The 27,880-nt window shown below is 43.6% G+C and overlaps 1 protein-coding gene across 27 annotated transcripts in view; it reads right to left on the reverse strand.

Annotated features, from left to right (window-relative positions):
• The window catches only part of LOC111258630 (uncharacterized), an 84,162-nt gene that overhangs the window by 10,832 nt on the left and 45,450 nt on the right, over positions 1-27,880 (reverse strand). For 5 of the 27 annotated variants that reach the window (XR_015310232.1, XR_015310233.1, XR_015310231.1 and 2 more), the window contains 3 exons: positions 20,112-20,265; positions 17,858-18,052; positions 481-1,452 (listed from right to left, as the gene is read on the reverse strand). Coding sequence is in view for 9 of the 27 variants with exons in the window: in XM_086967539.1 (XP_086823665.1) it covers positions 7,106-7,259; positions 17,858-18,052 (349 nt within the window). In the remaining 18 variants the exon portion in view is untranslated. The other 22 variants (XR_015310229.1, XR_015310224.1, XR_015310219.1 and 19 more) reach the window with 17 other exon arrangements.

Consider the following 27,880-nt stretch of genomic DNA (forward strand, 5'->3'; position numbering starts at 1 on the left):
CATTAAAATGGACTAGTAATTAGTGCCATATCATCGGCGTGAACAACGCTTTCTGCGTCATCAGAAATATTAAGCACCAAAGACGAGGTTCCACAAAATTGGTTCAAGATAGATAGATCTAGATAGATAGATAGATAGATCTAGATAGATAGATAGATAGATCTAGATAGATAGATAGATAGATCTAGATAGATAGATAGATAGATAGATAGATCTAGTAGATAGATAGATAGATCTAGATAGATAGATAGATAGATCTAGATAGATAGATAGATAGATCTAGATAGATAGATAGATAGATAGATCTGGATAGATAGATAGATCTACATAGATAGATAGATAGATCTACATAGATAGATAGATCTAGATAGATAGATAGATAGATAGATCTAGACAGATAGATAGATAGATCTACATAGATAGATAGATCTAGATAGATAGATATAGATAGATCTAGATAGCAAAATTTGTATCTATCACCTGATTACCCGATGCTTTATAATATCCGCCTTGTTCTCGTACGTTCTCACTGGTTCTTCAATGTTAAACGTATAAAGTACATCATAACAATTTTTATGATGGGCGAAGGAATGCCAGGTAGGCGTAGGCACCCGTAGACGATGTACAAAAGTCAGGCAAAGCATTGCTTGTGCCATTGAAGAGGTGACTGATTATCGAGCACACAGGTGGTCAAAAAAGCCGTCTAGCGTGGACACAGTTCCATGGGTGCGCTTATGTCGAGCTATTGGCGGCGTTGTAGTGGCGGCACCGGATCGACCCTGAAGAGCCGCGAGCACTTTCCCTTTGGCGCCATGACGAACAGCAGCAGCAGCAGCTGCAGCAGCAACAGCAAGACATAGACTCGCGGGCGTCACGGCTGTGGAAGCTCTGCGCTGTGCTGGAGGTGACTCTGTACCGGAGCGATGTAAAACGGTGAATTGCCGCAAGCGAGAAACGTGAACAAATCGATTCAATTAAGTGCTTTTGACTGCTTTGATGACAACGGCGGCCGCAGCGGCGAACTCTCCAACGCAGTTACATCGACCAGCGAAGTCGAGCAGCTGGGGGGGTTGATTGAGGCAAACAAGTAGAGACAAACAATCATTTTTATGGTACGAAACTTGTTTGAAAATTAATTTTAGGAAAAATCGTTTTTATATTTAAATATCTTTGACGTTTAGTGCCTGGTGATAATTCAGGCCGCACCCCTTTCCACTGGGTGCCTTCAAATCATATGCAAAAACGTGTCCTACACTTCACGCATTGACTCCACAGCTAATACTTCACCGCCTTCTGTTGAGCTTAACTTTTGCGGTTTTATCTTTCAGCTACAGTGGGCGAACAATGAAACGGGCCGAGAAGACGAGATAAGCACCTCAGATCACCAATCCGAGTTTTTTTTTTGTTGTTGTTTTCTCCTTCATCAACGAATCAACTGAAAAAAAAACGCGTCTACCAAACAAAACATGGATAATTTACTATTACGTGTATATAAGAAATATAAGCTTTACTGTATTGTACGCGATAGTAAAATTAGAAATTGGCAAAGTTTTTTAAACTTGTGCAGTGGGTCGCTAGTCTACGATGGAAAATCGTCCCTTCGGCCACTTATGGATTCTACAGTTGACGGAAATCCCACTGAGCCCAAAGGCGAGATTGATTATTTGTAGTGCATAGGATCGTATACACAGGGATATAGTCTTTCAATCTAGCCATGCGTGCCGATACCATTGTCACGGTGGATTACGCAAATTCTCCCTTGGATTTGGCTTGTCACCTTATCATTAGATAATAGAGCCATTTTTTTCACATTAAGTATAATGGTTAGGTCCTGTCATCGGGAACAATACCAAGGTGAACGCTTGGTATCGTTCCCGATGTCTTAGCAAACGCCCCAGGTTGACTTGAAATCATATGCATGTATTAGCGAATGAGGATAATGGCGTCGTCAGAATTTTATTTCGATATGACGCCCGATACGAACTCCCAGACAGATGGTCAGCGTTCGCATAGCGGATGACTCTCATGGTGGCATAGTCTAGTTTTGCCCAGACTAGATTTCAAGCTGTCTAACTACAATTGGCGTTCGCTGCATTTAAAGCTCTACGCCAAGTTTTCTCTTCTATTTTTCGATACCACCTTTTCAGTCGTTTATCAATGACTGAAAGTGCTTCTAGGGGCAAGCAACACAATAACCTGTCCGTTGCGCCCCTCCTTAACTGCAGTGAAACTAGCTGTTGCTATATATAGGCTGCTGGTGGTATGATTGGTCGGAGCGGCGTACTACCGCTACGACGGGCACTTCCAGATGGAGTAACACGATAATATCATTTTTGGTGCTATAATCAACTGTCCCTGTTACTGCTGGACCGTTGTTATAATGTCATTGGTTATAAAGCGTTATCCACGTTTCGCACGTAATCATTTCTTTCTGTGTGTAAAAATATGTACCACGGGTATCGAAGAGCTAGAAGCTTACGTGTAATAGCCGCCTGGCCCGCACTGTTTCTCCTAAGACGCACAGACGGACACAGAGTATCACCACACGATGCGTGCTAGTTTTGCGCCTTTTGTGTGAGCACAGATTAAAAGCAATACATCAATCCTCTGTAGTTGTATAGAATAGCGTGTATACGGCTGAGTATATGGCCGATAGGAGGCTTTAAACATGAAACGGTTAACCAGGATCTAATTAACCCCAGGCCATTGGGTGAATGGCTTCCGTTGTTGTTTGTCAAAGCAGAAGCAGCAGTAGTCGTAGTATGGAATAGCTAGAACAAGCAGAATCAGCATTGATACTATCAAGGTACTATAATACTACCGTATTTATTTAGATAATGTCTTAGGCCAATAAGCCGGAGAGCGACCCAGCACCCGTCGCTCGATAGTAGCCGCCAGCGTCGACGCTGGTCCTAATAATGGCGGCTATTGGCACCGTTAAACGCAGTAAAGAGCCCTTACATCATTACGGTAGCATCGTTGCGCCACAACAAACTACTGCTGCTGCTGCTGTTATTGCTACTGCAATTTTAAACAGAAGCAACATTCAATGGCCGTTTCGAAATACTGTTAACATCTTGCGCTCGGATTGGAGTAGCAACAGGAACCGAAATAGCATTACTGATACGTTAAGTTTACGTCGGACTTGCCTCTCACATATACGCACTCACGCACGTAGTCACAAATCAATAGACAACAGATGACGATAGCAGCGACGGCAGCCGCCATACGTGCGCGAAAGGCGAGAGATGGACGTAGCTACCGAACGGGACTGAAGCAGCAGCCACGCCGCACTACTGCCGGCCGCAGAAGCCGTCGTAGTGAAATGATTAAGGTAGCAGAAAATATTACAATGAGCCATCGATTCTTTCATATTATCTCTAACCATCAATATATATGTACATTACAGACGATGGTGCCAGTCAGTCTGCGCGACAGTGGCCTATACTTTTTAAATAGCCTTGTTTTGAGATTTTCCTTCCGTGTTGCATATATACGTTTATGGGAACACTTTGGTCTATTACTAATGTGCGAACCCATTTCTTCAAGAAATTGTTCCAGACTTTGGCCCCTCTCGCAAAAGGGTTTTGATCGTAATGAATTTCACTGAACCTATCTGGGGCTTTTCTAACTCACCTATGGAACAGCATAATAACTATACGTCATGGTAAACATTTACCGACCCTGAATTCTTGATGCGGACAAATGATTAGATGGAGGCATATATAGGGGGCGATTTGTTGGTTCCATTTGAAATCTCGCGCTAAACCGAATCGAAATGCTACACATATCGGTAGCTTTCAGTCTTCAAATAAAAAAATACCGTTTGAAGGGTGAAAACTTGACATAATGTTCGATATATGTGTACATATATAGATATGTATACGTGTATTCCTTCTTTCTATATATGCCGTTGGCGATCAGCGTTGTGATCGCGCTACGTTGCTACCATACAGCCGTGTATCGGCGGCAGTCATCGATTACATTGTTCATCGATCGTCCGCCGCCGCTGCCAGCGCTCATTGCCGCTGCTGGTGATGGATTGCAAATTTTATTCGTTCTTTTATTCTTTGACTTTTTTTTTTTTTTTTTTTTATTACACCACTATCGACATCATCTATGGCAGCCAATCAGCACCAGCATTACCAGTGTATATCCAGGCGAGAAACAAATTCAACCCGAACAAAGAAGGGTATTGCTTTTGAGTGGCGCTTCACAATAGAGGACGTTAAAGTCAGCGATAGATAGATAGAGAAGCTACTCGGAGCATCTATTGTGCCAACGGGAACCGTATTGTTTCTAGCCTCACCATGACGCAGTCAGGTCCGATCAACGCGGTCGTATCACTCCGGAAATTTGGTCCGAAGCCACCGAGACCTTAGAGCGTCATACACACAGAACAGGCAAACCCGTATGTCAACCGAAATTGTCGGCGTACGATAGAAGTTCGTCCGTGGTCTAACGATCAGAAAGAAAAACACGAGGATTTTGATGGATAGCCCGTGGTGTTCGGAAATCATTCTCCTGTTCCTCGACCCATCCCAGCGAACTTTGTCTATAAGAGATGCTGAAAAGGATTCATTTCTATGAACAGCTACGGCTCTTGAAAGAAAACGAAAAACGATGACAAATAAACTATAATTTATTTTGTCGTTGCTAATATAATTGTAATGCTAACTTGATAACAAAGTTAGAGTAACAATTAAATGTAACGTACCATTAGGTAGCCTTAGCGCGTATTCTTCAAACAGTGTACAATATCAAAAATTATATATAGTGTCACTTTGATACATCTGACAAAAATGTTGGCTCCGCTGATGGTAGAACGTGATGATTAAGCAGCTCCTGCAATATACCAGTACACTGATACGCGTATCACGCACATACGAAAGGAGTTATCAAGATGTACGCGTGTGGATCTTTTTTTCGACTTCGCTTCGTAGCCTGTGTTGTTCTATACTAACCCGGTGCACCGCGAGCCATGAACCGGCAGAACTCAAAAAATATCTGAGGAATGACAGTTGTTTGTGTGTGTGTGTGTGTGTGTGTTATGGGCGTGTTATTTGAGCATTATCCTGATTAGGATGAGTATGTTTGTTACCGTAGCTCATTCTTCTTACGCGTATCAATTACAAAAATATTTTTGTCTATTGTTGCCTACTCCATCTAGGAATCGTCGCCATTATCGGTATCGTCGTCTACGATACGCCACCGTTCTTCTGCGTGTCTATAATGGACCTATTCTCGGAGGAACAGCAATAACAACTGCGTCGGCTTCTTCTTTTTATTGGTCCTCGCCTTGCCCTGTTTTTTCGGCAAAAAATTGCCATTACAACGTTGCAGTATTGTCATTATTCCTGTTATTTTCCGTGTCTGCATAAGTGTCTTATAGCCGCGTCGTCTCATTAATTCGATGACATCCTCATCGCGTACTTTACAATATTGCCGCCGCTGCCGCCACTGTGACTCCATAATGTAATCACGTCAAACGGCCCAGGTCGTCAGGTTCCAATTATTATTCGTTATCTTTTGTCTCGTTTGCTTTCACTTGAGAGAACGTTAGACTGTTCCCTGTGAATGTCGTCTTCTTTTATTGTGTCTATATATATATATATATATATATATTATGCATAGTATGTATACTGCCCGCCACTGTTCTTACTGTTTGCAGTAGTCAAAGAGCGTCAGCCGACCCGGTTGGAGCTGTGGCAGCGGCGGTGATGACGAGGGGGGTTTGAACGACAGGCGACTTGAACCGTACGTAAAGTATGATCAAAAAATGACTTCCAGGACTCGAAGATTTGCAAAGTTGCTTGTGTTACGCTATCCACGAATGTGGTTGGGGTACCGCGCCGAACGGTGGATGCCTCGTAACTGCTGCTGCTGGTGTGCATTTTCGAGGCGCGGAATCTGGGCGCGGCCGACGGCCGTAGACGCGAGCGCCTCCATCCCAAGAACCAACAACGACCCTAAGCAGGAAAAGAGCGCGTCGATATAAAAACGAAGAACAAAAAAAGACAGCGCAAAACGACGAAATCGAAGGCGAGATAAAAGAGGATGGGGGCAGGGAGCGCGGTCGGGAGTAACAAAAGCTTCTAAATGGGGCTAATGACTGAAGAAGTCAGTGGTCAGTCGAGTGACTCTTACAGAAGCAGCGACTGCCGCAACAACAAAAACATTTTTTGTTTTATTTTTGTATCTCCAAGAAATTATTGATCCTTCTTCCTAGAAGTCGCCAGGATAGGGTAGTGCGGTGGTGAATCGGCTTAGGCCGCATCTGGCGATTTGACGGATAACCCCACCTGTCGTTGTTGCTGCTGCTTAATCGTTCGCACTGGTATAAATTGTGGAAAAACGTATGGCTAAAAAATTGATGAGAAAACGTTATGCTTGCGCTTACCAATAAGCCACGTACTACGGCTTCTTGAATTTATACACAGGCTCGAACTAGCGCCGGCGTTGCTCACTTCGACGCTGTTATAGCAACAGCATATTTAAAAACAGGCGTCACGGCATTGATGCTCGGAGGCGAGCAAAGGTGCACCTATTATTCCTGAAGAATTGCTGCCATTACATATCTATACACAAATTATTATTTGCTAATATGTCAAGCCAAGTGTTAAACTCCTGGAGGAACCCCTGCAGAAGCAAGCGGACTCATTCAGCTCTGTGTTAAACTCCTAATCCAGTCTCCAGAGGCATTACAATGTCGATCAAGTGATTAGAGAAGTTTATTGATATCTATTTAAGTTAACGTATGTATGCTGTTCTATTATTTCATAACGTACGACGAGCGTTTGCACCATCACATGTTTTCATTGACGTTGCACTATTTGATATTTAGTGTTTGGCCCACCACTTCTCAGCGGTGTTGCAGTCGATCGTAGTAGCAGTTGTTGTCGCTGACTGCCAGATCGCTGTTTTCCCCACAGCAGCTTCCAGTAAATGACGGCGATCGAACCGATTCGATTATAGTAGCCATCAGCGGGGGTATCTGACGGTATCGAATAGATCAGTCCGTAGTGTTCCCCGAAAATTCAGTAGCAAATTGTCCGCGTGCGCTAAACGCAGCTGAACGGCGGTCTTTCGGGTGCCGAAGGGTATCCTACATATAACAGATGCATTCGTCGCCCTCTAGTTCATTTCGGTTGACGACGTCAAGCTGCTGCTGCTGCTGCTGCCGTCGTTGGAATTGCAACGAACGACCCGTACGCCAAAGTGTTCCGCGTAAAGGACCATAGATGCGCTTGTTTGCGAATCTAGAATATAATTGTAGAAGTATATTTTTATAGATTATACAATGCAAGCGGTGTATAATACATTTCGGAGGGGGCAATCAACTAATACGAAGGGGGAGACGAACAACGGCAGTAATACTTGATCGGAACAGGTGAGACAGGAACAGATAGGGCTATGGGAGAAATACAAAGCCATCTTGCTGATATTGCCTACTATACGTATAGGAATAAAAGAAAAACGCATGGGTACGGAAAAAGCGACTTCGAGCTACCGGTCTTGCGCGATTGACGTATTACAAAAAAATTCAACGACACCTGGACCACCCGGCCGCGCGTCGCGGCCTGTTTGTCTACCCGTCCGAGACAACCTTTCACGCGATAACGGCTACCGTCGCCGCGTATGGCAAGGCCAGGATACACTGAAAGCGCTATTAATGTGTGCCTGCAGAAACTAGATTTGTGAGTGAAACCAAGTAATCAAAGTGTCGATCGCTAAATTGACTTTTATTATTGGAAAAGCAGATGACTACGACAAGTTCCCAGCTTCATAACGCATCTGGTTGTGCATAGGGAGATTATTGCGCAGTAAGCCTATTATGCCCATTGGACCGGACAAACACAGACATTTTTATGGAATTTGAAAATATCTAATTGCGATCTGCAGTCGTGATATGTGCGAATTAAACAAATTCGTAAAGGCTAAGCTTTACCCTAAACTTAAACTCCTATGACGTACGGAACATATTGCATTGTAGGTCTCACTTGGTAATTTCTAATGCTAAAGTGATTTACGCGACTTTGCTAATGTTTGATATGTCCTATAATATACAATATTAGAAAAAAAATCGCAGCAAATTGTTTGTTTCGTTGCTTGATCACAGCATGTTTCACTTGACGACACGCTGGTTTCGCTTTATTTTCAACGACATGAGAACACAACGGCTCGTGTTATACCCCTTGTTCCTGCATTTTTTTTGATCGCGACATCATCTGCTGATAACTTCTGGTCCGCCTCAAACTCGTTTGTGATAATGACGGCGGGAACGCGAATCAATTCTTCATATCTTACGGCAAAACTAAGCTCTCTGGATAGCGTTCCTTGAGGATCAAGCGATGCTGTTTCGGCTGCTGCTATTATTGGTTTATTCGCAGAAACATGAATCTGCCACGCCGACGAACGCTCTGTTATCGAGCGCCTTCTTTCAAGTGAGCGGACTTATAATGTACTTTCACCGGCACTAAACACTGGCGTAAACAAGGAAGAAGTAATCGCCTGCCACCCTCAAAGGTCTCGGAAGTTTTTTATGTCCGCTACTTAAACTCGTCCTGGCAACGCATTACGCATACGAGTCAGACTACGCAACCCCCATGCCCCTTCGATGTTTTGATGCATAGGTTAAGGCACAGAACTTCGAGTTCTGCATTAACAAAGTCAAAATCAGATATGTATATATATATATATATATATATATATGAGACGTATGCATGTGTGTATAAATTAGCAGTAATACATACGAGTAATCGACAATACGTTAACGTCAACAGAAAGGAACTAGTTCGTCGCTCAATCCGGCTGCGTTTTGGTCATCCACGGCCTGTCTAGCCGCTCAGTGTTCCCGTATTGCCTCTTCATACAATTGTTTTGACGGTAGGATAACTGGGGTATATGTATCTATCGAGGTTGAAAAAGCCCTTTGAAACTTTTCGACAGAAGCTTATGTGCATCAGGACAAATTTGACGCTGATCAAAGGCAGCAGACTACGCGCCGTTGACCACCCCGAAAGGGGGCAGTCCTCCAGAGCATATTTCATACATAGTCATCCACATAGCAGATAGAGACGCAAGCCGCGACGCTTCAAACGATCATTTGCTTCTTCTGTCTTTGTATTTTCTACGCGCCCTACTACTACTACTGTCCGTGGTGCTTGATAGACGGCGGTACCTTTCTGCACCGCCATTCACTCGTTCTCTGTGTCCACCATTTGGGGGAGGGCCGGGGAAGGGCAGTGGGAGGCGGTAGGGCCTTGGGGGGATATCGGCGCGTACTGCAAAGAAGCCAAACGATAGCCCGCAACGCTGCTGCGGCCGCTACTACTCCCCTTCGGTGCATGTCGGCGACGGACAACAGCGAAGTTGTCGACAGCCAGACCGCAATTAATAATATCTCACTCAGCATATCTCTACGCGGTATAAGATCGCTGAACCGCGATAGACTCGAGGGACAACTGTGAACTGGGCAGTGAACGGAGCAGTTAAATTCATTGTAGAAGCAAACTTAATATAGTTGCGTAACGATCACTATAGAGATGCATTTCCATATTTTTTTGCAATAGTATACGTTCATCGATCAAATCACCGTGCGCGTAAACTGAATTCGGTTTGCAATTTGCAGCCTTGCAAATAATGACCAAAGCGTACCTTCTCGATGGAACGACCGTATCCAAAGGCTAGTACTAGATTTATGCTTTTACAAACGCGCGACTCGTAATTGAAACGCAAGTTGATAGGTGAAATATCTGTGCGTTTACAAAAGAGATCCAATGGGGGGGGGGGGGGGGACGACGGGGCCGACGAATGGGTCGACGCGGGAAATGGAAGATCAACGACAACTGTCGTCCTAGGGTTGAACAAACCCTACTGTGTTTTTGTGCTCCGGTTTGTTCGGGTGCAAAATATGATACTGATAACAATAACCGTCTGCGAGTGGACAGGGTGTGCGCACGAGCTCAGTCATCTTGAAAATTCTAAAGCCGCCTAATGCTGCTGAGTCAGGGACAATCAATTCAGCAACGAAGTTTTGAAGTCTACACGAAAAAGGCTACCGGTGGATTGCTTCAGCTATTTGAAAACTGGACAGAGAAAAAAGATAATAAATCGTTGAAAACCGGTTAGCAGATAGTCACATAGAAAGCGATTCGGGCTAGAAGCGAAATATCTGACACTTCGACAGGGAACAATCGAAAACAACTATTAACAAAGATGTTTATTTGTTTGTCATACGACTGTTTCCACTTTTATTCCAGTCGGCAATGCCATGCCTTCGTCGTAAAAAGGATATAAGAAATAAGAAGATATACTTAGATTATCTTGAAGCAGATAATCACGAATGGTACAGTTAATTTTTTTTGGCGATTCTGAAAAATGCATGCCCTCAACTTCTAACACTTATATATTTATGTGTCTCTATTATATTAAACTGGCCCTGTCTCTACGAAACGATTGTAACAGCTGGCTTGTCGATACATTGAAACATCTAGAAAAAATATATGTATGTGATAGTAATTATTGTTATGGCGGCAGATCGATTGACTTTTGGGAAGCCATCATGATCTACCGCCGCCACTGCCGCCGTGCATTAATGGTGGTTTCTCCAAGGCACAAACGTTTCTTATGCCTCTGAATCGGTGCAATCGGCCGCCTGTTCCCGTCTCTCTCTGAGTGAATGAATGAATGTTTTGCTCTGTATCCGGGGGTGTTATAATCAAGCAAAATGGACAGACACTAATGGCGTAAGAGTTCCCGCTTTTGCTTCATCGTCTGCTGGCTTTTGTTGGCACTGTCGTTGTTGCTCGTTGGTAGCTGGTGGTATAATGGGAACATCGGACCGAACGAACTTGCCCCCGTTTCGAGTGGGTCATCGGCGATGCAGTTGAGGCCGCTATACTGCTGCTGTCGGGCTGCGAGAAGAAACAACGACGATCTTCACACCTCTGCCTACAGTGGCTGTCGCCATCTTCGCGGCTGCTGTCTTGATGTACACTCTCACTCGTGGGTAATCTCGTTTCGAAGTGGCCGTAGACGCGACAGCCGTCGTTGGTGCAGACTATCTGAGCCGCCGCTTTCGTGGCTGACCAGTTCTGTGCGTCTGAATATATGCGTGTCTCGCCTCTTGACGACAGCCACGACGCTGGACGCAGGAACACTGAAAAGAGAAGAATCGATGATGATCGGCGATGATAGTACCGCTTCTAGTGCGGCTACTGTCGCCGCCGCCGCCGCTATCGCACTCATCATCTTCACGGTAGTAGTCAATAGATAACAGCAATGAACTACTACAACTGCTTCTATCAGTCTGGCTGATCATCATCAGCACGACGATTGGGCGGGCAGTGTAATTGTCTCCGTTCATGTCACTGCGTCCCGGCGGCTCTTTGATGAACGAGTCTAAAGCTGCGGCGATGGCGGTAGTGGTTGCAAGAGTTTGGTTTTGTCTTCTACTAGATGTCCCTCAGACTCTATGTTGCGCGTTCCCCGCTCAGCGACCATGGCAGCAATAGGACGACGAAGAACAGCAGCGACGACAATAGCAAAAATACAATCAGCACGGCATGGCAACTGAAGACATACGTTTCAACCTGACGATAGGCAACCGCTAGCGGCTTAGCAAGCGGCTAGTCAGCTCGCGTGCTGGTGATTTACAATACTATTACACCATAGAGGTGATGTGGCACCTGTATATGAGCACTTTCCGGATGCTGTCGGTTTGTCAATCGGGGGCTACCCTTCTAGTACCTAATTCCTCCCAATGATTGGCTAGTTCTTCCCCACGAGCAAAAGGTCAGGACGATGTCACGTTCCTGCAATTATTCTGACGATGGTCATTCCATTGCTTCAACACTGTTATTGTTGGCGTTGCTTCATCTCACGACAGTCACTGTTGCGGGGTGCCTACCCGTTTGGAATTGTTTTGCTATTTCTAGCCATTATTCTGTCGATTTGCGCTGTGGGCCAACAACACGTAAGAAAAAACAAAATTGATTCCATATGTATCGTGATGGTGATACTGGTGCTGTTACTAGCGTGGCATGAAAAACGTTGCAAGAACGTTCGCAACGGATGTTCCGTGCCCGTTCGACATCGTCAGACGGCCTCCGTAGACTCTACCAGGACGAGATAGGCCGAAAAAAGGTCGAATCCTTAAACGATCGACGTTTGTTTATTTTCGATGCCCCTCTATTGTGGCCAGGATAGATCTAAGTATGTGCTTCTGTGTCGTTTTTGTTTTTGTTACGTTCTCCTGTCTGAGACAGCACAGTGCGTTACTAGCGACACCTTTACTGCGCCTGTCTGCGCACAACAATCTTTCAGTAATCCACAACGGTTCGGTTACGGCCATTTTCAAAACCGTAGTTAACGCCCCACTGTGGAGGCCCCAAACAAGGAGCCTCAGCTATACAGTAGGAAACATTTAAAGAACGTTAGCAACAGGGGGTATTTAAACGTCCAAAATTAAGGTTTTGTTGGAGGATCGTGAATAACAATTGGTTAGCAACGACCGACGTGTACTGGTCATGGACAGAATCGCTTTTTTGGCACGAGGCATAGAATCACCGTGTTTAGCCATTTCTTCGTCTTTGAAAGAGTTTTCTATTGCTGTCGGGAATGCATCTTCACTTGGTAGAGTTTTGATCGAATCGCTGCTATGGACCTAAAGTGTCCCAAAAATGTTCTGACTATCATTGTCATCAGAGGAGAAAAGCTCTATGTCTACGTAGTATACCACTTTCCTCGCGGCACACAGTTTTAGCAGCGCTAGCGACCGCTAACTAACTTAAACAAGGACAATTTTTTTTCAACCGCAGCAACAGCTAACGACGATACACACGGTAACGATTAAAGTTCACTGCTCAGTTGATAAAAAAATTTCACGTATGCTCGAGTATACATTGACACGTTATGGGTCATCCTGTGTACGAAGTAGCCCGAGTAAAATTTTCAATATAATAATAACAAACGTGGAATAACGTAACGACAGAAACCTTCAAGTAATTTAATCATTTCATAGAATAGCGTCTTTACCATCTTTGACAACGATGTACCACAGCAGTATGTATAGCACTTATAATTGCTGCCCGTAAAGGAGGTCGAGCGAGATCATCACCCTCAGGCGGCGTCATCATTCACGCAGCGTATGAAAGGCGATAAAGACAACAAAATCCTCGACCAGCAAAATCAGGCTACCGGTATCAATGTTTCTGCTACCGCGACCACAACGCCAGCCGCCAAAAATGCATGAAACGCTAATAGTCACCCGAAAAAAGTGGAACAGGAAAAGTAATTTTAGCAGGAATTCAAAAACATATTAAAAAAAAAATATCTCCATGATGTATATATGCACGATCGGAAAGGACATTTGCTCGTAAATGTTCAAGCTGTAAATGTTCAATGTCTAAAAGCTAGAAAGCAGAAAAATCGTATCTTGCGTTGGCTGAAATTGTAAAGATCTTTGCTTGTCATAGTAAAGGCCAGAGCTCTATTTCTAGAAAAGCAATATTCGATTGCATTCGTTGTCAATATACAATTAACTAATGTAAAATTGGTTCCAAATAAATAATCATCTAACTTATGCAAAAGATCTTTATCTTTTTTGTATAAGTTAGGACACCGCGCCGTCAGCTTTACAAGAAGCCCGTGACTTTTTTTTTTTTTTTACCATACTCATATAGTCTCACAATAAGGATATTCTGTATGAAGACAAAATTATCGGTCTTGATTAAAGCTGTCGTCTTCCTTACCAATACAAAGTGCAAAGTTTGCGCTCGATTGAGGGTGCGTCATTTTTTAGATAGACTTTTCGTCTCAATCGGTGTTCCCTGTAACACTGTTTCCCTAGTGGCTGATTTTCATTTCACCGATGCGAAATTCACTAGGAATCTCTAGCGAAAATGTTCTACAACTACATATCTAATTCTATGATTCAATTTATTTTGTCAAGTCCTGAGACTGGTCGGTGGGCTGGGTATGTTCCAGGCAGACGAGTGCAAAAAATCCCGCAAGGTGACAGTCGTCATGATCCTATCTGTTTCGCGTTTGGGTGTTGCGCACCCAATTCAATAAAATTTATGTATCTCAGATAGCTAATCAGTTATAGTAGTATATTGTATGCATTTTCAAGCTTGCGTCTTTTTAGGTCGATACTCGCTTTTGTTTTCCCCAAAGGCCATTACCTTCGTCATGTTCTATTCTTTTTTATATGCTTGTCCTGTTCATGTGATAGGCCTCCCCTATTGTCCTCATCTAAGACAATTCATGCAAAAACAAAATTCGTTCTCGTCTATTATAAACTGCCTCAAGGCAGTTCGTAGCTGCTACTGCCGTCGCCCACGATTATGCTTCGAAGTTGCCCGGAAAGTCGACTGTTCTATCCTTTGAGCGTCGGATCGCCTTTGCCTGGCGCCTTGTTTTTCGCTCCTTTGCAACGATAGCACAGATGCGATCATCGCGGTGCGGTAACTATGTGGACGAAATTAACGAAGAAGACAATTAAGTTTGGACGTCGCTAAATCTTTGGCATCTCTAGTAGACAGACCGTTGCTGTCTATTTCGCCGAGACGAAGCAAAACGGGGGGGGAGAGAGAGAGAGAGGGGGGGAGAGTTCGCTGACAGTCATAAGATATCAGCCGATACCTCCCTGCCCGCTTGCAGCGACGACGACGACGACGACGGCACGAACACAGGATGATAGCAGTAGTTCCCTGCAGATACAGCAGAGTCAACGGTAGCCAGACCTCTTTTGGCAGTACTCACCGAATATCCAGTGGGTCTGATCGCCGCTACGGCTAAAATCATTGATTCAAAATTAATTGTTCATATACTCTTCGGCTTCGTTTTTATTGCCTAGTTGTTGTTTTTGAAACGCTCATCAGGACACTTTGAGCCATCCCCTTGGGCCTGGTGTCGCTCTTTGGTTCTGCTTCCTTCCATAGGACATTTGAAGAACAAAAACAAGTAGGTTCGCAATAACGTCAGTATTCCATTGCGTCAAGAAACAAAAGCGATGTTGACATACCTTTGTCCGAAAGTCTTCTCCATTTTCTTTTTTGCCCTGTATTACCAACTTGACACATTGGGTTTGTCAGTTAAATTGGTTTCTGTACCTCAGCCATTTGTCAACGGGTGAAACGCCGCGGTCGAGCGAGTTGTTCCGCGCTCTCTGCTATTTCGATTAATCGATGCGTCACCTAATCGATCCGTAAATTGTCTCTTTTAGACTACCGGAGTTTAAAGGCGGTGCTAAAGCTTTACGTGTTAGTGCTGACAACGATCTCGGTACAGGCCTCGAAGGTGCCCTGACACACCGCTACGAACCCGCATCGGAAGAGCAGCAAGCTGCTCTATTTTCTTCGTATTTTGCCCGTATATAAAAGAAAAAAAACATTGCTCTAGTCATACCGTGCGCAAATTGTGTATTATTGCTAATATATATATATATAGTGCAGCACATCGTGGTTTTCGACGACAGTGAATAGCAATTAAGTAATAATTTAAAATAAACGCTTGTAGCTGATAAGTTCACAGGCGGGCAATCTTTACTCATAACTTGGGCATACATTCACATCCCTATCATGTATGGTATAGCCTTCTTATAGCGACTATTATACTTGATTCTGACTTAACTCCCTTCAACATGTCACATTGACAATAAAGTGTGGGTAGAAACAAATACATGAATGATAATATAAATAGATAGATGAAAAAACTTTATCGAAACGAGCAAAAAATATAGCGGTTCTCGTTTCTTTGGCAAGCGTCGTTACGATAACAGTTCGGGATTCGCTGTTTCGAGAATCATACCTTCAATAAACTTGTTTGCCCCCCGGTTATTTTCCGCTCGCGGACCTGTTGCTAAACAGAGGTCCTATCCTTGAAATGATTATTGTTATTATAATAATAATAATAATAATAGTCGTAGTCAAACGAGTTTAGTCCCAATCACCATAATTGTTTGTGTACTTAGTGAGGCGGCATCTCGAGAACAGGATCTGCGGGCCTTCGCTAGTAAGATCAACAGCAGTAACCATAATAATAATAATAATGAGAACAATGGGCCTACTCTCTGGTTCTTCGTTTGGATATATATTTGAGGTTTTTTACTTACCGCTAGGTATGAAACAACAACAACAACAATAATTAATCTTTTAACAAACAAATAAGCCGAAGGAAAACATTAGTATTTCATTAATGTAAAAAAGTAGCCAATGACACAGAGTGACAAATTCGTGGGTCACTTCGAAGTTGCATAGTAAATGAATACGCTTGATCTGTAGTCATCCTTCAGATTTTGATTTGGCCTGCAGTGATCGATCGCCGAATCCTATTAAAATATTGATAATAGCGGCCGCTATTTAGAACAAAAAATAATCGGTTTCGATGTAAGAAATATACTTCCTAAACAAACGGTGCGTTATTGTTAAGGCTGTTTTGCGATAGGCCCTCTTAAGTGACCTGTAGCAGACCTGATGTTCAATTAGCCCGTAAAAGGCTATGTATCGAAAATTTCTGGACGACCCGTGTTAGATTTGACCATATTATAGATTCGTTCATACCGTCTCGCACGTTATATAGTGGCTAAATAGTAGACAACTACTAGTTCGGACGCAATGAAAACATAAAGACCTTAGACGCCCAGTTTTCATGATGTCTGTCATTGACCAATGGTCTAGCGCTTCGAAACTTTTACACGTGTATACTATAAATCTCTTATACAAATCATACATATAAAATCGAGATAGTAATAGATTTAGCAGTACATTGTCTATGTAAGGTTTTATTTGAATTCATTAAATCTCTTGGTCCCTCTATTTTTCCCTCGCACGCGCCCCTTCAGGCCAAATCAGACAACACATGTAGTTGATTTTCTATGCACAGTGGCGTCGCGTTGTTCTTTGGCTCGGTGATCTTTGCCTCGTAAATTTCGTTCTACCAATCTTATAGCAACAAAAACAGCAGCGGTCCCTGCATGCCGAGTTAATCTGTGCTGCCATGAGTTGGCTTCTGCGGCCCGAGAAGACACACAACAACATCGAACCACAGCAGCGGCAGAATCAGACGCGGTAACGGCTAATTCTACTGTAGTAAAATGAATTGAAACGTCGATTGGCAACAGCGAGCGAAACAAGGTCTACAGGTGCTGTATTTTTATGCTCACAATAGATATTGATAGCACTTTTCCTCCCGGCTACACGCAGAATGGGAGAGGAAGCTGGGAAGCAGCAGCAACAATGTTCGCCAGTCGCGATTATCTCCTTCCCTGTCGTGCGTCTCCCTCGCGCACACACACGCTCCCCCTTTATTTTGCACTTGCTGTATCTCTCGCAGTTCCTTCCCCTGGCTCTCAGCTCAGCACCGCTAACAACATTCTGCAATAGCAGCTGAAACAAAAACGACGATAATGTTGTTCACGATGATGATCGTGTTGGTGTCATAGTTCTTGTCGTCCCTTCCTCTGCCCTCTCTCTATCTCTCTCGTTCGCTCGCTCGCTCGCTCGCTCGATAATTCGATACCAGTTGAGTTGTATGTATATTGCCTCTTGTTTTTTTTCGTCTTTCATTCTGGTCGTATGCAGCCGGTACGTCAAAAAATATAGCCAGTCCGGCAGCAACATCTGAGAGCCTTTTGAGCAGGGCCGAAAAAAAAACCGTTTTCATAGCAGAAGCAAAGGCAACGACGGCAGCAGTAGCGTAACTGGCGGTTAGATGAGGACCACTTGATCACATAATAGCCGTCTATCCCAAGCGGCCCACCCCCCTCTGCTCATTCAAAGCGTCGCTCACACACGACGCCATCGAACTGAACACGACAGGATAAGCATAGATACGTACAATTCAAGCTACATACACAGTAGAGTTAACAGATATGACGTAAGTGACCGATGTGGTGATGCGATGCGAATTTCGGCAGCGATGTCGGCAATGGCGGCCGTACGACGCCAAACGCGTAACCGAAACCTGAGTGAGAGAAGAGGGAAGAACCGAAAACGCGCTCCCGTTCTGAGGAAAGAGGCTGGTGTTCGTAACAGGGGGTGTTCCGCACCTAGAATAGAAAAGGGATCTTTCATTTTGTTGGCTTTACGTTCAAAGGCTCCCGTCACAAACAGTCGGCGAAAAATTATGAAATAATGAAAACAACCTAGATCTGATACATGCCGTGCCTTGCATTTTTACGAAAAGCTGCTAGGTACCTTGCTGAAATGTTCTAGGGTTACCAGATCATGGTGGCAGCCCCGATCAATTTTGATGAGTCTGGTTGATCATCGTCGTTATTCAGCGGCGTGGTGAAGCAGTGGTGCACCCGTAAGTGCCCGTTAGTTTAAGCCTAATGCAGAGGAAGCGAAGCCCTACAGCCGTGGGGCTTCCCCTGGGCAGAACAGTGAAGAACGTGGTTGACAAGAGACGAGAGCTGGAGCAGAGGTCGAACGCTTAAGGAATAGATTGGATACTAATGGACAACTAGTGGCCGATGACGGAATGCCAAAAACACACAGTCATAGGGACAGCAGATGTCTGCAAAGTTTAACGGCGCGCAATTCTCTCTCCGCGACGGAAAGGATCCAAACGGCAATGATAATGAAATGCTTCAAGCGAACGTTGGTTGACAGTCTTCCGAATTAATGACACGATCCAGGACAATTGTATTTCACAACCATGTTTATTAATGGTAAAATGGGTAGAAAAGCCGTGTTGTAATAAAAACATGGGCGTACACAGCTTCACCCGCGACTGGTAACGTTGCTCAGCAAGCTGTCTCAATGGTGAAGTGATTACGATTTGCGCCTCACGCGCGCAATCTCGCCGGTTCGATTCGTTGTAGTTTTAAGTTACGAAAAATCTTCGTATTTTCAACCACGACTCGCGCGCAGTCTATTAGTTAGTGTTTGCCACGAAGAGACAATCGCGTTTTTTTATCGGACGTCGGACAACCGACAACTGTATAGTACTCAGCCGCCGGCTTCTTCTCTTTTGCCTATTGTCTACTGCGAGTTTATTAAATTATCCGCCACCGCGACTATTAGAGTTTTACCGAGTTTCTTGTTTTTATCGTTACCTATTATGTCGTCACATGGAACTAGATAAATAAATCGGCATTACTTCGAAAAAAAAAAATCATTTACCTTTCTATTAAACCTTTGGCCCTCCATATAAAGCCGTTATCATCCAGTAGTTAGTATCACAGTATGGAACTGTGAAACTTGTCGTTTCTTTAGACTACTTCATAGTTGCTGCCTGTTTAACGTAGTAATGAGTAGACCTGCAGTGTGGGACGCTAAAAGGCTGACATTTAGCCACGTATCTAGCTATTATGAATGATGGTAGAAGAGGAAACATTATTCGTGGTTGTCTTTCTTTCGGTGGGGGCAGTTTCGTCCAACTTTTTACGCTGTTCCCTTTCGCTCGAGCGCTGATGCTCTTTAATCACGTGTCAACGAGATGAGTGACGCATTAGCGAACTGGAGGCGTGTGTTTCTGTTTAAGCGACTATCTGATATATCGTTAGCATTTGGTACGGAAGAAGATTGCAGAGCCACGCATATTACTTTTGGCCTGTCGTTAAACCCGTAGTACACGACAAACAAACAAACAAACCAACCCGGGACAACAATACAACGGCACCGAATCATGCTGCCCAGATTTCTTGGGCTAGCTGCTTTCTTAGGTGTCAATATCCTTCTGACGAAAATGGCTAAGTTGTGATGACGCGTTCTGGCAGAGGTCGACGGGATGAGCTAGTGCTCGTCGCTTGAGCAGCTCCTTCCGACCAAATCTCGGGGTGGTCTTCGACGGTCCTTCCTACAGCGAGTCGGCAGCAGCGTGCTTCTGCCTAATGACCTAACATAGCCAGGGTCCCCCATTTATAGAATGAGTGCCCAAATCTCCATGCAAACGTCAACCAAAACCATTGAATGGCCCTGATACGGTATCGCATAGCATGGAAACATGTAAGCGGACGTGTACAAATGCACATCCTGTTATAGCAAGTTGACTATTGCCACTACGACAAATACATGATAATATAAAACTTTTGTTTGTATCACTATCACTAGTGTCTAGTTATGACATTTCTGTTAATGCCTGCTACCAGAAGGTCAACTTACCGGGTGATCTGTGCTGTTTGACGAGCTCCACTGCAGCAGTCGCATTTCTATTACGTTCTGCGCCGCCACTGCGTGCATTTTTATACGCGAGCTTTCGTAGATAATGTCGTGGTAACGGCTCTTAAGTAATTTTGAGATCTGCTGATAGCGCACTCTGCAAAAACATTTAGTATATACGCATACACGCAATTTCAAGTTTCGCATAGAGATTACAACTTTGAAAAAAGAATACACATATATATATGTATGTACATATGCATTGACATCTTGAAGCGTTCATGCCTATTCATGTCTATAATATTTGTTTCAGTGATGCTTCTATTATATGAGTTGCTCCTGCGACAGTGAGAGTATTTCGTTTGTCTCTCTCAAAAAAAAAAAAAACAGGTTTTAAGAAGAACAGATACGTTAATGTACAAACGAGCACTTGTCGAATTCCGTCAACGATAGACGCGTATGGGCATGGATCAAGCGGGCGATGATCTTCAGCGCTTAAGTCTAATTCGCTGCAGAGCGAATGCTGTGTATGTATTGTAATACAAATTCTTCTGATGTATTATTTCCCTATTTTTTTTTTTTTTCTTTTGTTTGATTATTACGTTGCCGTGTGCCTCTCGGTGTGCTGCTAGAAAAGATAGTTGAGCTTCAGATCACGTCCAATGATGACTAAAATAGACAAACAGCAATGAAATACGCAAATGCGATTAATCGTAATACGACGGAGCACCGGTTTACTACCAGCTATCGTTTATACAGCGGTAGCAGCACGTGTTGTTCACCGCTGGTGGCCAAAGGCGGCAACGCTGGAGCAGCACCGAGGTTTGCCCAGTTAAATTAATATCTCCATGGTGCCATAAGTGTACATTGCCAATTGATATGGCAATTGACATGTTATTAAGGCTCATACGAAACGCTCGGGCACCTATTTGGCTTTCCCCTTGTGACGCATTTCTAACAATTGTTTGGTAGAAAGCAAAGATAATAATATTATCCGACGAACCAAATATCTGATGAAGTGTTGTGGCTGCGAGCAATTTTTGCGCCCATGAGTAATACAAGCGGATTAAAGTAGAACAGTTCTTGTTGGGCTCAGTGTTATTTTGTTTGTTTGTTTATTTTTTTTGTCAAAACGGAGCTAGGCCAATATTGAAGCTGTGTTGTTAATCGTGCCAAAAGTGGCCTCATTCTTTTTCTCGTCTTTTAGGTCGTAAGGTCTCGTTTTACGTGAGATTACACGGATTTCTGCGACCCACACGTGCACAGCCTACAGCAGCAGCATAAATGCGCGGTGAGTTGGGCTTTTCGGAATAGGATAGCCTCGCAGACATGATTAGCGTTTCTGTATATTTCATTCGCGTATTTACTTTTGTGTGTTCCCGATTGTACGCTTTGGTGCTTTAACCTTGACTAAAGATAATCATATATCCTCCCGAAATTGTCACCTGAACGGAAAAATGATATCTCATGTATGTCAGCTGTCTAGGACATGCACAATAACCTTTTTCGACCTGGTATTGTTGTCCTTACAGTGTTGCCAGATTAGGCTCCGGCTACTGGGGTGTTTGGCTATGATTGTGCTTTGCCCGCATCTCCGTAATGCTTTGCAGAAACTGTCGCCTCTATTGGGTGAGGCAAACCTGGTCTCAAATATCTGCGTTGCTGTTCAGGCCCATTTTGTTGATAATCGTTTTTGTCAATTATGGGGCTACCATAATTTAGCGCGAAATCTTTTTCGAAGGCATTGCTGTCTTTCGCCATATAATACAGGCAGGTAATGTGCACAGGTAGACAAACCACTGCGAATTTACACACAGATACGACAACAAAAAGTCAAAAGAAACACTTTAGTGATCGACTACGGAGCGAAAACCAAATAGTGGGCACCGTCGGTGAGAAAGTGCAGGATATAATTTAAGCCTTATCTTATTCATATATTTCGTTATATGCCGAATTTGGCAGATTCATTGCCATTCGCTACTGCAACTATACTTATTTATCGAGTTAATAATTGTTAGCAATATGTAACGAGCAAAATCCTAGAAGATACCCTGCCCGTCTTCAACATACTTCTGCATAAGGTCAACGTCTGTTTTTTGAAAAATATAATTTCATCCGTATCGTAAAACTGAGTTGTATGTATAACACCCTTCGCTTTACTCGGCCCTAACATGCACGGGAGGGGGGGAGTGCTTAGCGTTTCTCTATTAGGTGTAATATGTGTATCTATTTAAAAATCAACATTGCGAGGTTACACTATGGGTATAAACAATTTTTTAGCCTTAGATCTGGTCGTCATGCTGGCTGTTAGTCGTAGCACCGTAGGTCGCTTGCTTGTGTTTTATTAACTTTATTAACACTTTCTATTACACGAACCACTTAAGGCCATTCACTCGTGTCGATCTTACTTTTCTACGTTTCTACGAAGACATCTGCTCTGTCCCATATCTTTTTGCAGAAAAGATCGTCTACCGCCACTACTTAACGCAAAGAACCACGGGCCGGTCAGGATAACAACGCCAGCACCCACAAGAAATAAGCGAATTACTTCTCCACTGAAACACACGTTCTTCTGGATGTTTTTTCTATTTCTCCAATGTTGTTGAGCGTCTTCTTCATACTCTCCGTATTTTTAATTTTGTGCTTCCTTTCATTCAGCCTGTTCATTCCCCTTGTTCATCTTCCTTTAGTCGTGATTGTTCAATTTTAGAAATACACAGTTTTGGCGGCAGTCGAATGGCACCAATAAGCCCAGCAGCCACCGCAGAAGAAGTAACGGCTGCAGGAACTGCATGATGGCACCAAACGCACCACTGCGTTTCCTATCCGCACTAACGTGTCGACATACCGCGTCAACCAATACTGTCGTAAGCACTGTTGCCGTTTTTATCGTTTTTTGCCTTGTTTCTATACCTTGGTCCTACAGTTCATCACGTTTATTTGATCATATCCCGACTTATTGAGCTGTCACACAACAACTAACTCCCATCTCTTCGACTTGGTAAATCAGAAAGGCCGTTTATAGTAGCAGAGTCTTCTCAGCTTTCAACATGAGTATGGATGATTTCACGTTGCCGTCTGACAAAGTGTATGGTACTTGTTAGATAAAAGACCAATAATTGATGCATCGAAAACAAGTGAGCATACCTTACTCAATAGGCTCGTACATTACTACCACTTCGAACCTCTGCTTCCTACATTGCTTTTAAAGGTCGATATTAAGCATCTTGTCGGGTCGTTCTAGGCACACGCACGTACACCCTGACTGATACCAGTGGTTGTTGTTTGATTATCATGTTGGAAATAAATAACAATGCTTATAGTCTCAAGGTGAACACAAACGCTCGATCGACAGGCCCATTGTTGCCTTCTTCATAACTTGCTCGGCTTCTTTTTTTCTTATAAGTTTTCCTGCAGTATTAAGGCGCTACGTCAACTTAGCACAACTTAGTCAGGTACGTACAAAATATTACTAACACATTGGCGTCAGGTCATGTTGAGGCTGAAGCTTGAAGCCGCTTGCGTTCAGCGTTGTTCAATGCTGGTTCGAAGCAGAATCTTGTCAGCGAGATGAACCCTGACTCTAGACACACCTAACCTAGCAATTAGTATCGCTGTTTAATGTTATCATCCTTTGGGATTTAGCCCCCTACTGTTCGTTCCCGAAAGCACCACTCCCGCCCTAGCAATTTCGTTTGTGAATAAACCAGGGGTGTTAGTCGTGTGGCTAACATCTTCATTTGCGTGCTTTTGTCATTGCCTCACGAAATCTGATCGTAACTGATCAATATATATATATATAGGGTGAGGTAAACGAACTTTTGAAAAAGTTTCTTGACAGCTAGTTTTTTTTTTTTTCATTTCACATCACAGTTAGGTCGGGTTAGTGCAAAACGTTTGTAACAAAGGTACCCCAATACCGTTTCTATATTCCTACAATACTATATCATAAGCATACTACTCTGCTCTTAGTCTATATAAGTATTTAAATAAGCACAGCAGTCATTGTTGGACCTAATATCATTTAAACATATACAAACTTAATTTCATTATATATATAGAGGAATCATAGGGATGGCATTGGGGGGGTGTTACAAATAGTTTGTCCTATAGTTAAATTCGCTTTTTATTGTAAAAACGTGCAAGTCTCCTCCTACTTCAGCGCACGTTAATTGAATACATTCCAACTGTCAACTGTCAAACTTTCTTCCTACATAATATCCGTATTTTCCCTGTTCCTTTTTCAGTTCAGCTTATTTCGATTCGACAAATTGATATATTTGGCCACAGAGAAGTATGCTCGCTTGAGTGTTACTCCTTAGCTGAGGCGACACACAAACAAGGTTCTTCTTGAAAAGCCTACTATATGAATTAATCAATATTTGCCCGCGGAAATATATCCAGCAACGTCGACAGCTGACATATTACTGAACCCGACCTGTTGTTGAACATGCGATTATGTAACACAACGTATAACGGGTTAATGCGGCGCAGAGCTGCTTAACTCTTGACCTCATTGTTAAATGTGATTCAACCTTATAGGTACTGATTAGCCTAGCTCATCATCAGGCTAGCTAGCTAGCTAGCTAGCCAGGCCATACTACTAATCCCGGGTTGATTTTACCGAACCAAACTGATAAATTTAGGCCCAATTAGAATCTGAGCTAGTTGAAAGAATCACGGCACAGAGCACAACGTTGCCTAGGACGCTACAGATAACCGTAAGAAGCTTCTAGCATAACATCAGTACAAACCTAATGAGGAATAATGTGCAATGGTAACGTTAGGCCGTGCATCGTTGTGGCCACGACGATTTGACATTTATTAAATTCGTTGGTCCAAAGCAACGCGTCAACTAGCATGGTATGTATGTGCACGAAACAAGTGAAAATTTCGGCTATCTTATGCCAATTAGCCATATCAAACACACATAGTACAGCATATGTTTGCATGTGCGGCCTGTTGTGGTATGCGTTCATTCATCGAATGACTGATTTACCTTTTCCCTTCAGGATACTACATGGCGATGAATGAAGTGAATCATGCAAGTAACAACGCCCGGTACCCATACACATCGATAAATGTTAATGATCCTTTTGCTTTTGGTTAATTGCGATGACTGAAATGTTGGCCCCATCTACAAGAACCAATCGAAAAAATTCCTGTGTGCATAATCTCATAACCGATTCAATGGTTGCCAGTTGGCTACCTGAATGTATAAATGGCAGAACATGCATTTGTTGAGCGATCAATGCGATACGTCCTTTCTATACGGCGCGCCATTTCACCTCCTTCAAATTGTCTTCTCACCTTACACAGGCCTAGGTCGCACACTGATACGACTAGGCACACTGATAGCGACGCCAATTAATTTCTCGAAATGGATGCTCGAACAGCTGAACTCTTCCATGATTCGGATGTAAGGCTTAAACTGGCCTTCTAACGTCATAGGACGTATATTATGATCACTAATGTCGTTTACGCTTGGTGTTTGTACGTGTGACAAGGAGAAGACTTAGAACCGCCGTTGTTTTTCTTGTATTTGCTGTTGATGATCACGAGGTTGGCGATATCAACATCAAGGATGGCAACAACCAAGCTCGATACTGAAAAGCAAAATGTTAAAATGGGCGCATAACATTAGCTTGTTTTTGTTGTTGCTCTTTTTGCTTCAGGTGAGAGCGCGGCATCATCGTAGAGAGTTAGATGGTTCGTTCCGGCGGTTACGATGGCATTGACCGGTCATCAACGGGGTCAGTGCGCAAATGAAAATCGCATCATTTTATTATTACTGCAAATGTTTTACTATGGTTATAACGATAGCTACTTAAACTATTGGCGATGACCGCTATGTGCACAACAAAATACCTCGCTTGCAACTGCTACAATCGAGTGCCATTGCTGCAATCAATGACTTGTAATGCCTCTACGTAATCAGGAGATGTCTTCTCCTAGTCCTGCTGCCGCAGTTCCTTCTAGGAGTGCTCAGTGATCTAGCGTTGCTACAAACGCCAGCATCGCGACCCTGGAGGAGGCAAGCGCAACGCTCATTCCCGCCGCCTTCAGATATTATCCGCTGTAATACATCGATACGTCCATATGCTCCTCGCGCATACACGTATATATGTCTGCGTATATAATAAATTCAATGTCGACACTATGCGAAATCGCGTTATGTTAGCGTTGGCTGATGATACAGTTGGCGGGTGATGGCGACCTTTTTGCTGCTGCTGCTGCTGCTGCTGCTGCTGCCGCAGCATTAGCGTTGAGAACAACAGCTGCAGCTGCTGATGGCGACTTCATTGGTTTTTCGTTATGCCGATGGCGGCCGCCATGTGTCGCTGGTGCCGCGTCTTTGTGCTATTTTTGATGGCGTCAATGGCTTTCGAATGTGTCTTTAGAGTAGCCGCTTCAAAGTTTACGTTGATTCATTAGGATGGTTTCATTACGTTCGTCCGTGATCGTGTCGATGATGCTAGGCAATTTGATGATGATGATGACGACGACGACGAAATCATCGGATCGTGGTGATTAGTCATATTCTACAAGCGTCACTACTGTTGCTATAGGGGGGCGAAGGGTACAAACCGAGTGAGGGACGAGCGGCGGTGCTGCTGGGTGGACTACAGGGGGAGCCGACGGAAGCAGCGCAGTCCTTGTCCTGTATCTGTTCGGCCAAACAGCACAGAGCATATGGGCGTTCATGTGACAGTTTTACGACGGCTGACAGTTTATCGCTACCAGCACCATAACTAAGACCGTTGCCTTAGTATAACTCGTGCCAACGTGGCATAGCGGACTGTTAATCAACGCGTTAAAACGTTTACGTGTAACACTAATTAGCAGAATACAATTTTTTTCTCAATACGTCATAATATCATTAGTCGTTATATGTGTGTGTGTATATTCGTTTGTCTAACGTACACAGGCCACTCGTAAAGAGGAGTATATTCCACAGATCGACGGTGGCATGTCAAATACCCATATCAGCCAATCAATGTACTAACACTTCGAATAGTTCGGTATGATGATTCAGTGCTTTTCACGAATTATACTATCTTTGCATAGAGAACACGACGATAATAAGATATACCACTGCTGCGCAGACGCTCGACAAGCCGGTGGAAAAAATGAAAGAAGCCCTGTCTACTGGATGGATGCTGCATGGCTTGCAGACCCGCGCCGTAAACATGAGCGACCACCGTCTCATCGCTCATATAATACCTCTAATACCAATGAGCTTTCCATGAAAAGCGACTTTTAATGATGATTATTATGACGACGATTAGATATTGAAAGAATTATTATAGATATCGAGAGAAGCATTGTAATTAGGTACTGATTAGATATCGCTGTTCAGATTTCTAAAGTAACTGGAAATACCTGCCGCTTATCGTGTAGTTGTTGTTTTGCAATAATTTATTGCTGTTGTTTCGTACTCAGGTGCTTTTCGTAGATGGTGTCGGCTGGTTTGCTAAGTTTTGTTCAACTGGGCGGGCTTGTTGTTTGTTGCTCGTATTGCGTATGACAGCAGCTTCGTAACGAAATTGAATGTTGCTCTATTAGGTACGCTTGCCCAGCCAGCTAGCTAGCCAGCCAGCCAGCCAGCCAGCCAGCCAAGCCAAACGGCTAGTGGCTATCATGCCAAAAGCTGTCCACGCACTCATATATTCTACGCAAACATACTTCAAGATCTCTGCGATAGTCTACTTCGCTTCTGCAGGCCACACTGACAAAACAGGAAAGGAACTGACATTTATGGTTCCGACCTG

This window comes from Varroa jacobsoni, unplaced genomic scaffold, assembly GCF_002532875.2.
Source record: "Varroa jacobsoni isolate VJ856 unplaced genomic scaffold, vjacob_1.0 scaffold_253, whole genome shotgun sequence".
In the NCBI taxonomy this organism is placed as follows: domain Eukaryota; kingdom Metazoa; phylum Arthropoda; class Arachnida; order Mesostigmata; family Varroidae; genus Varroa; species Varroa jacobsoni.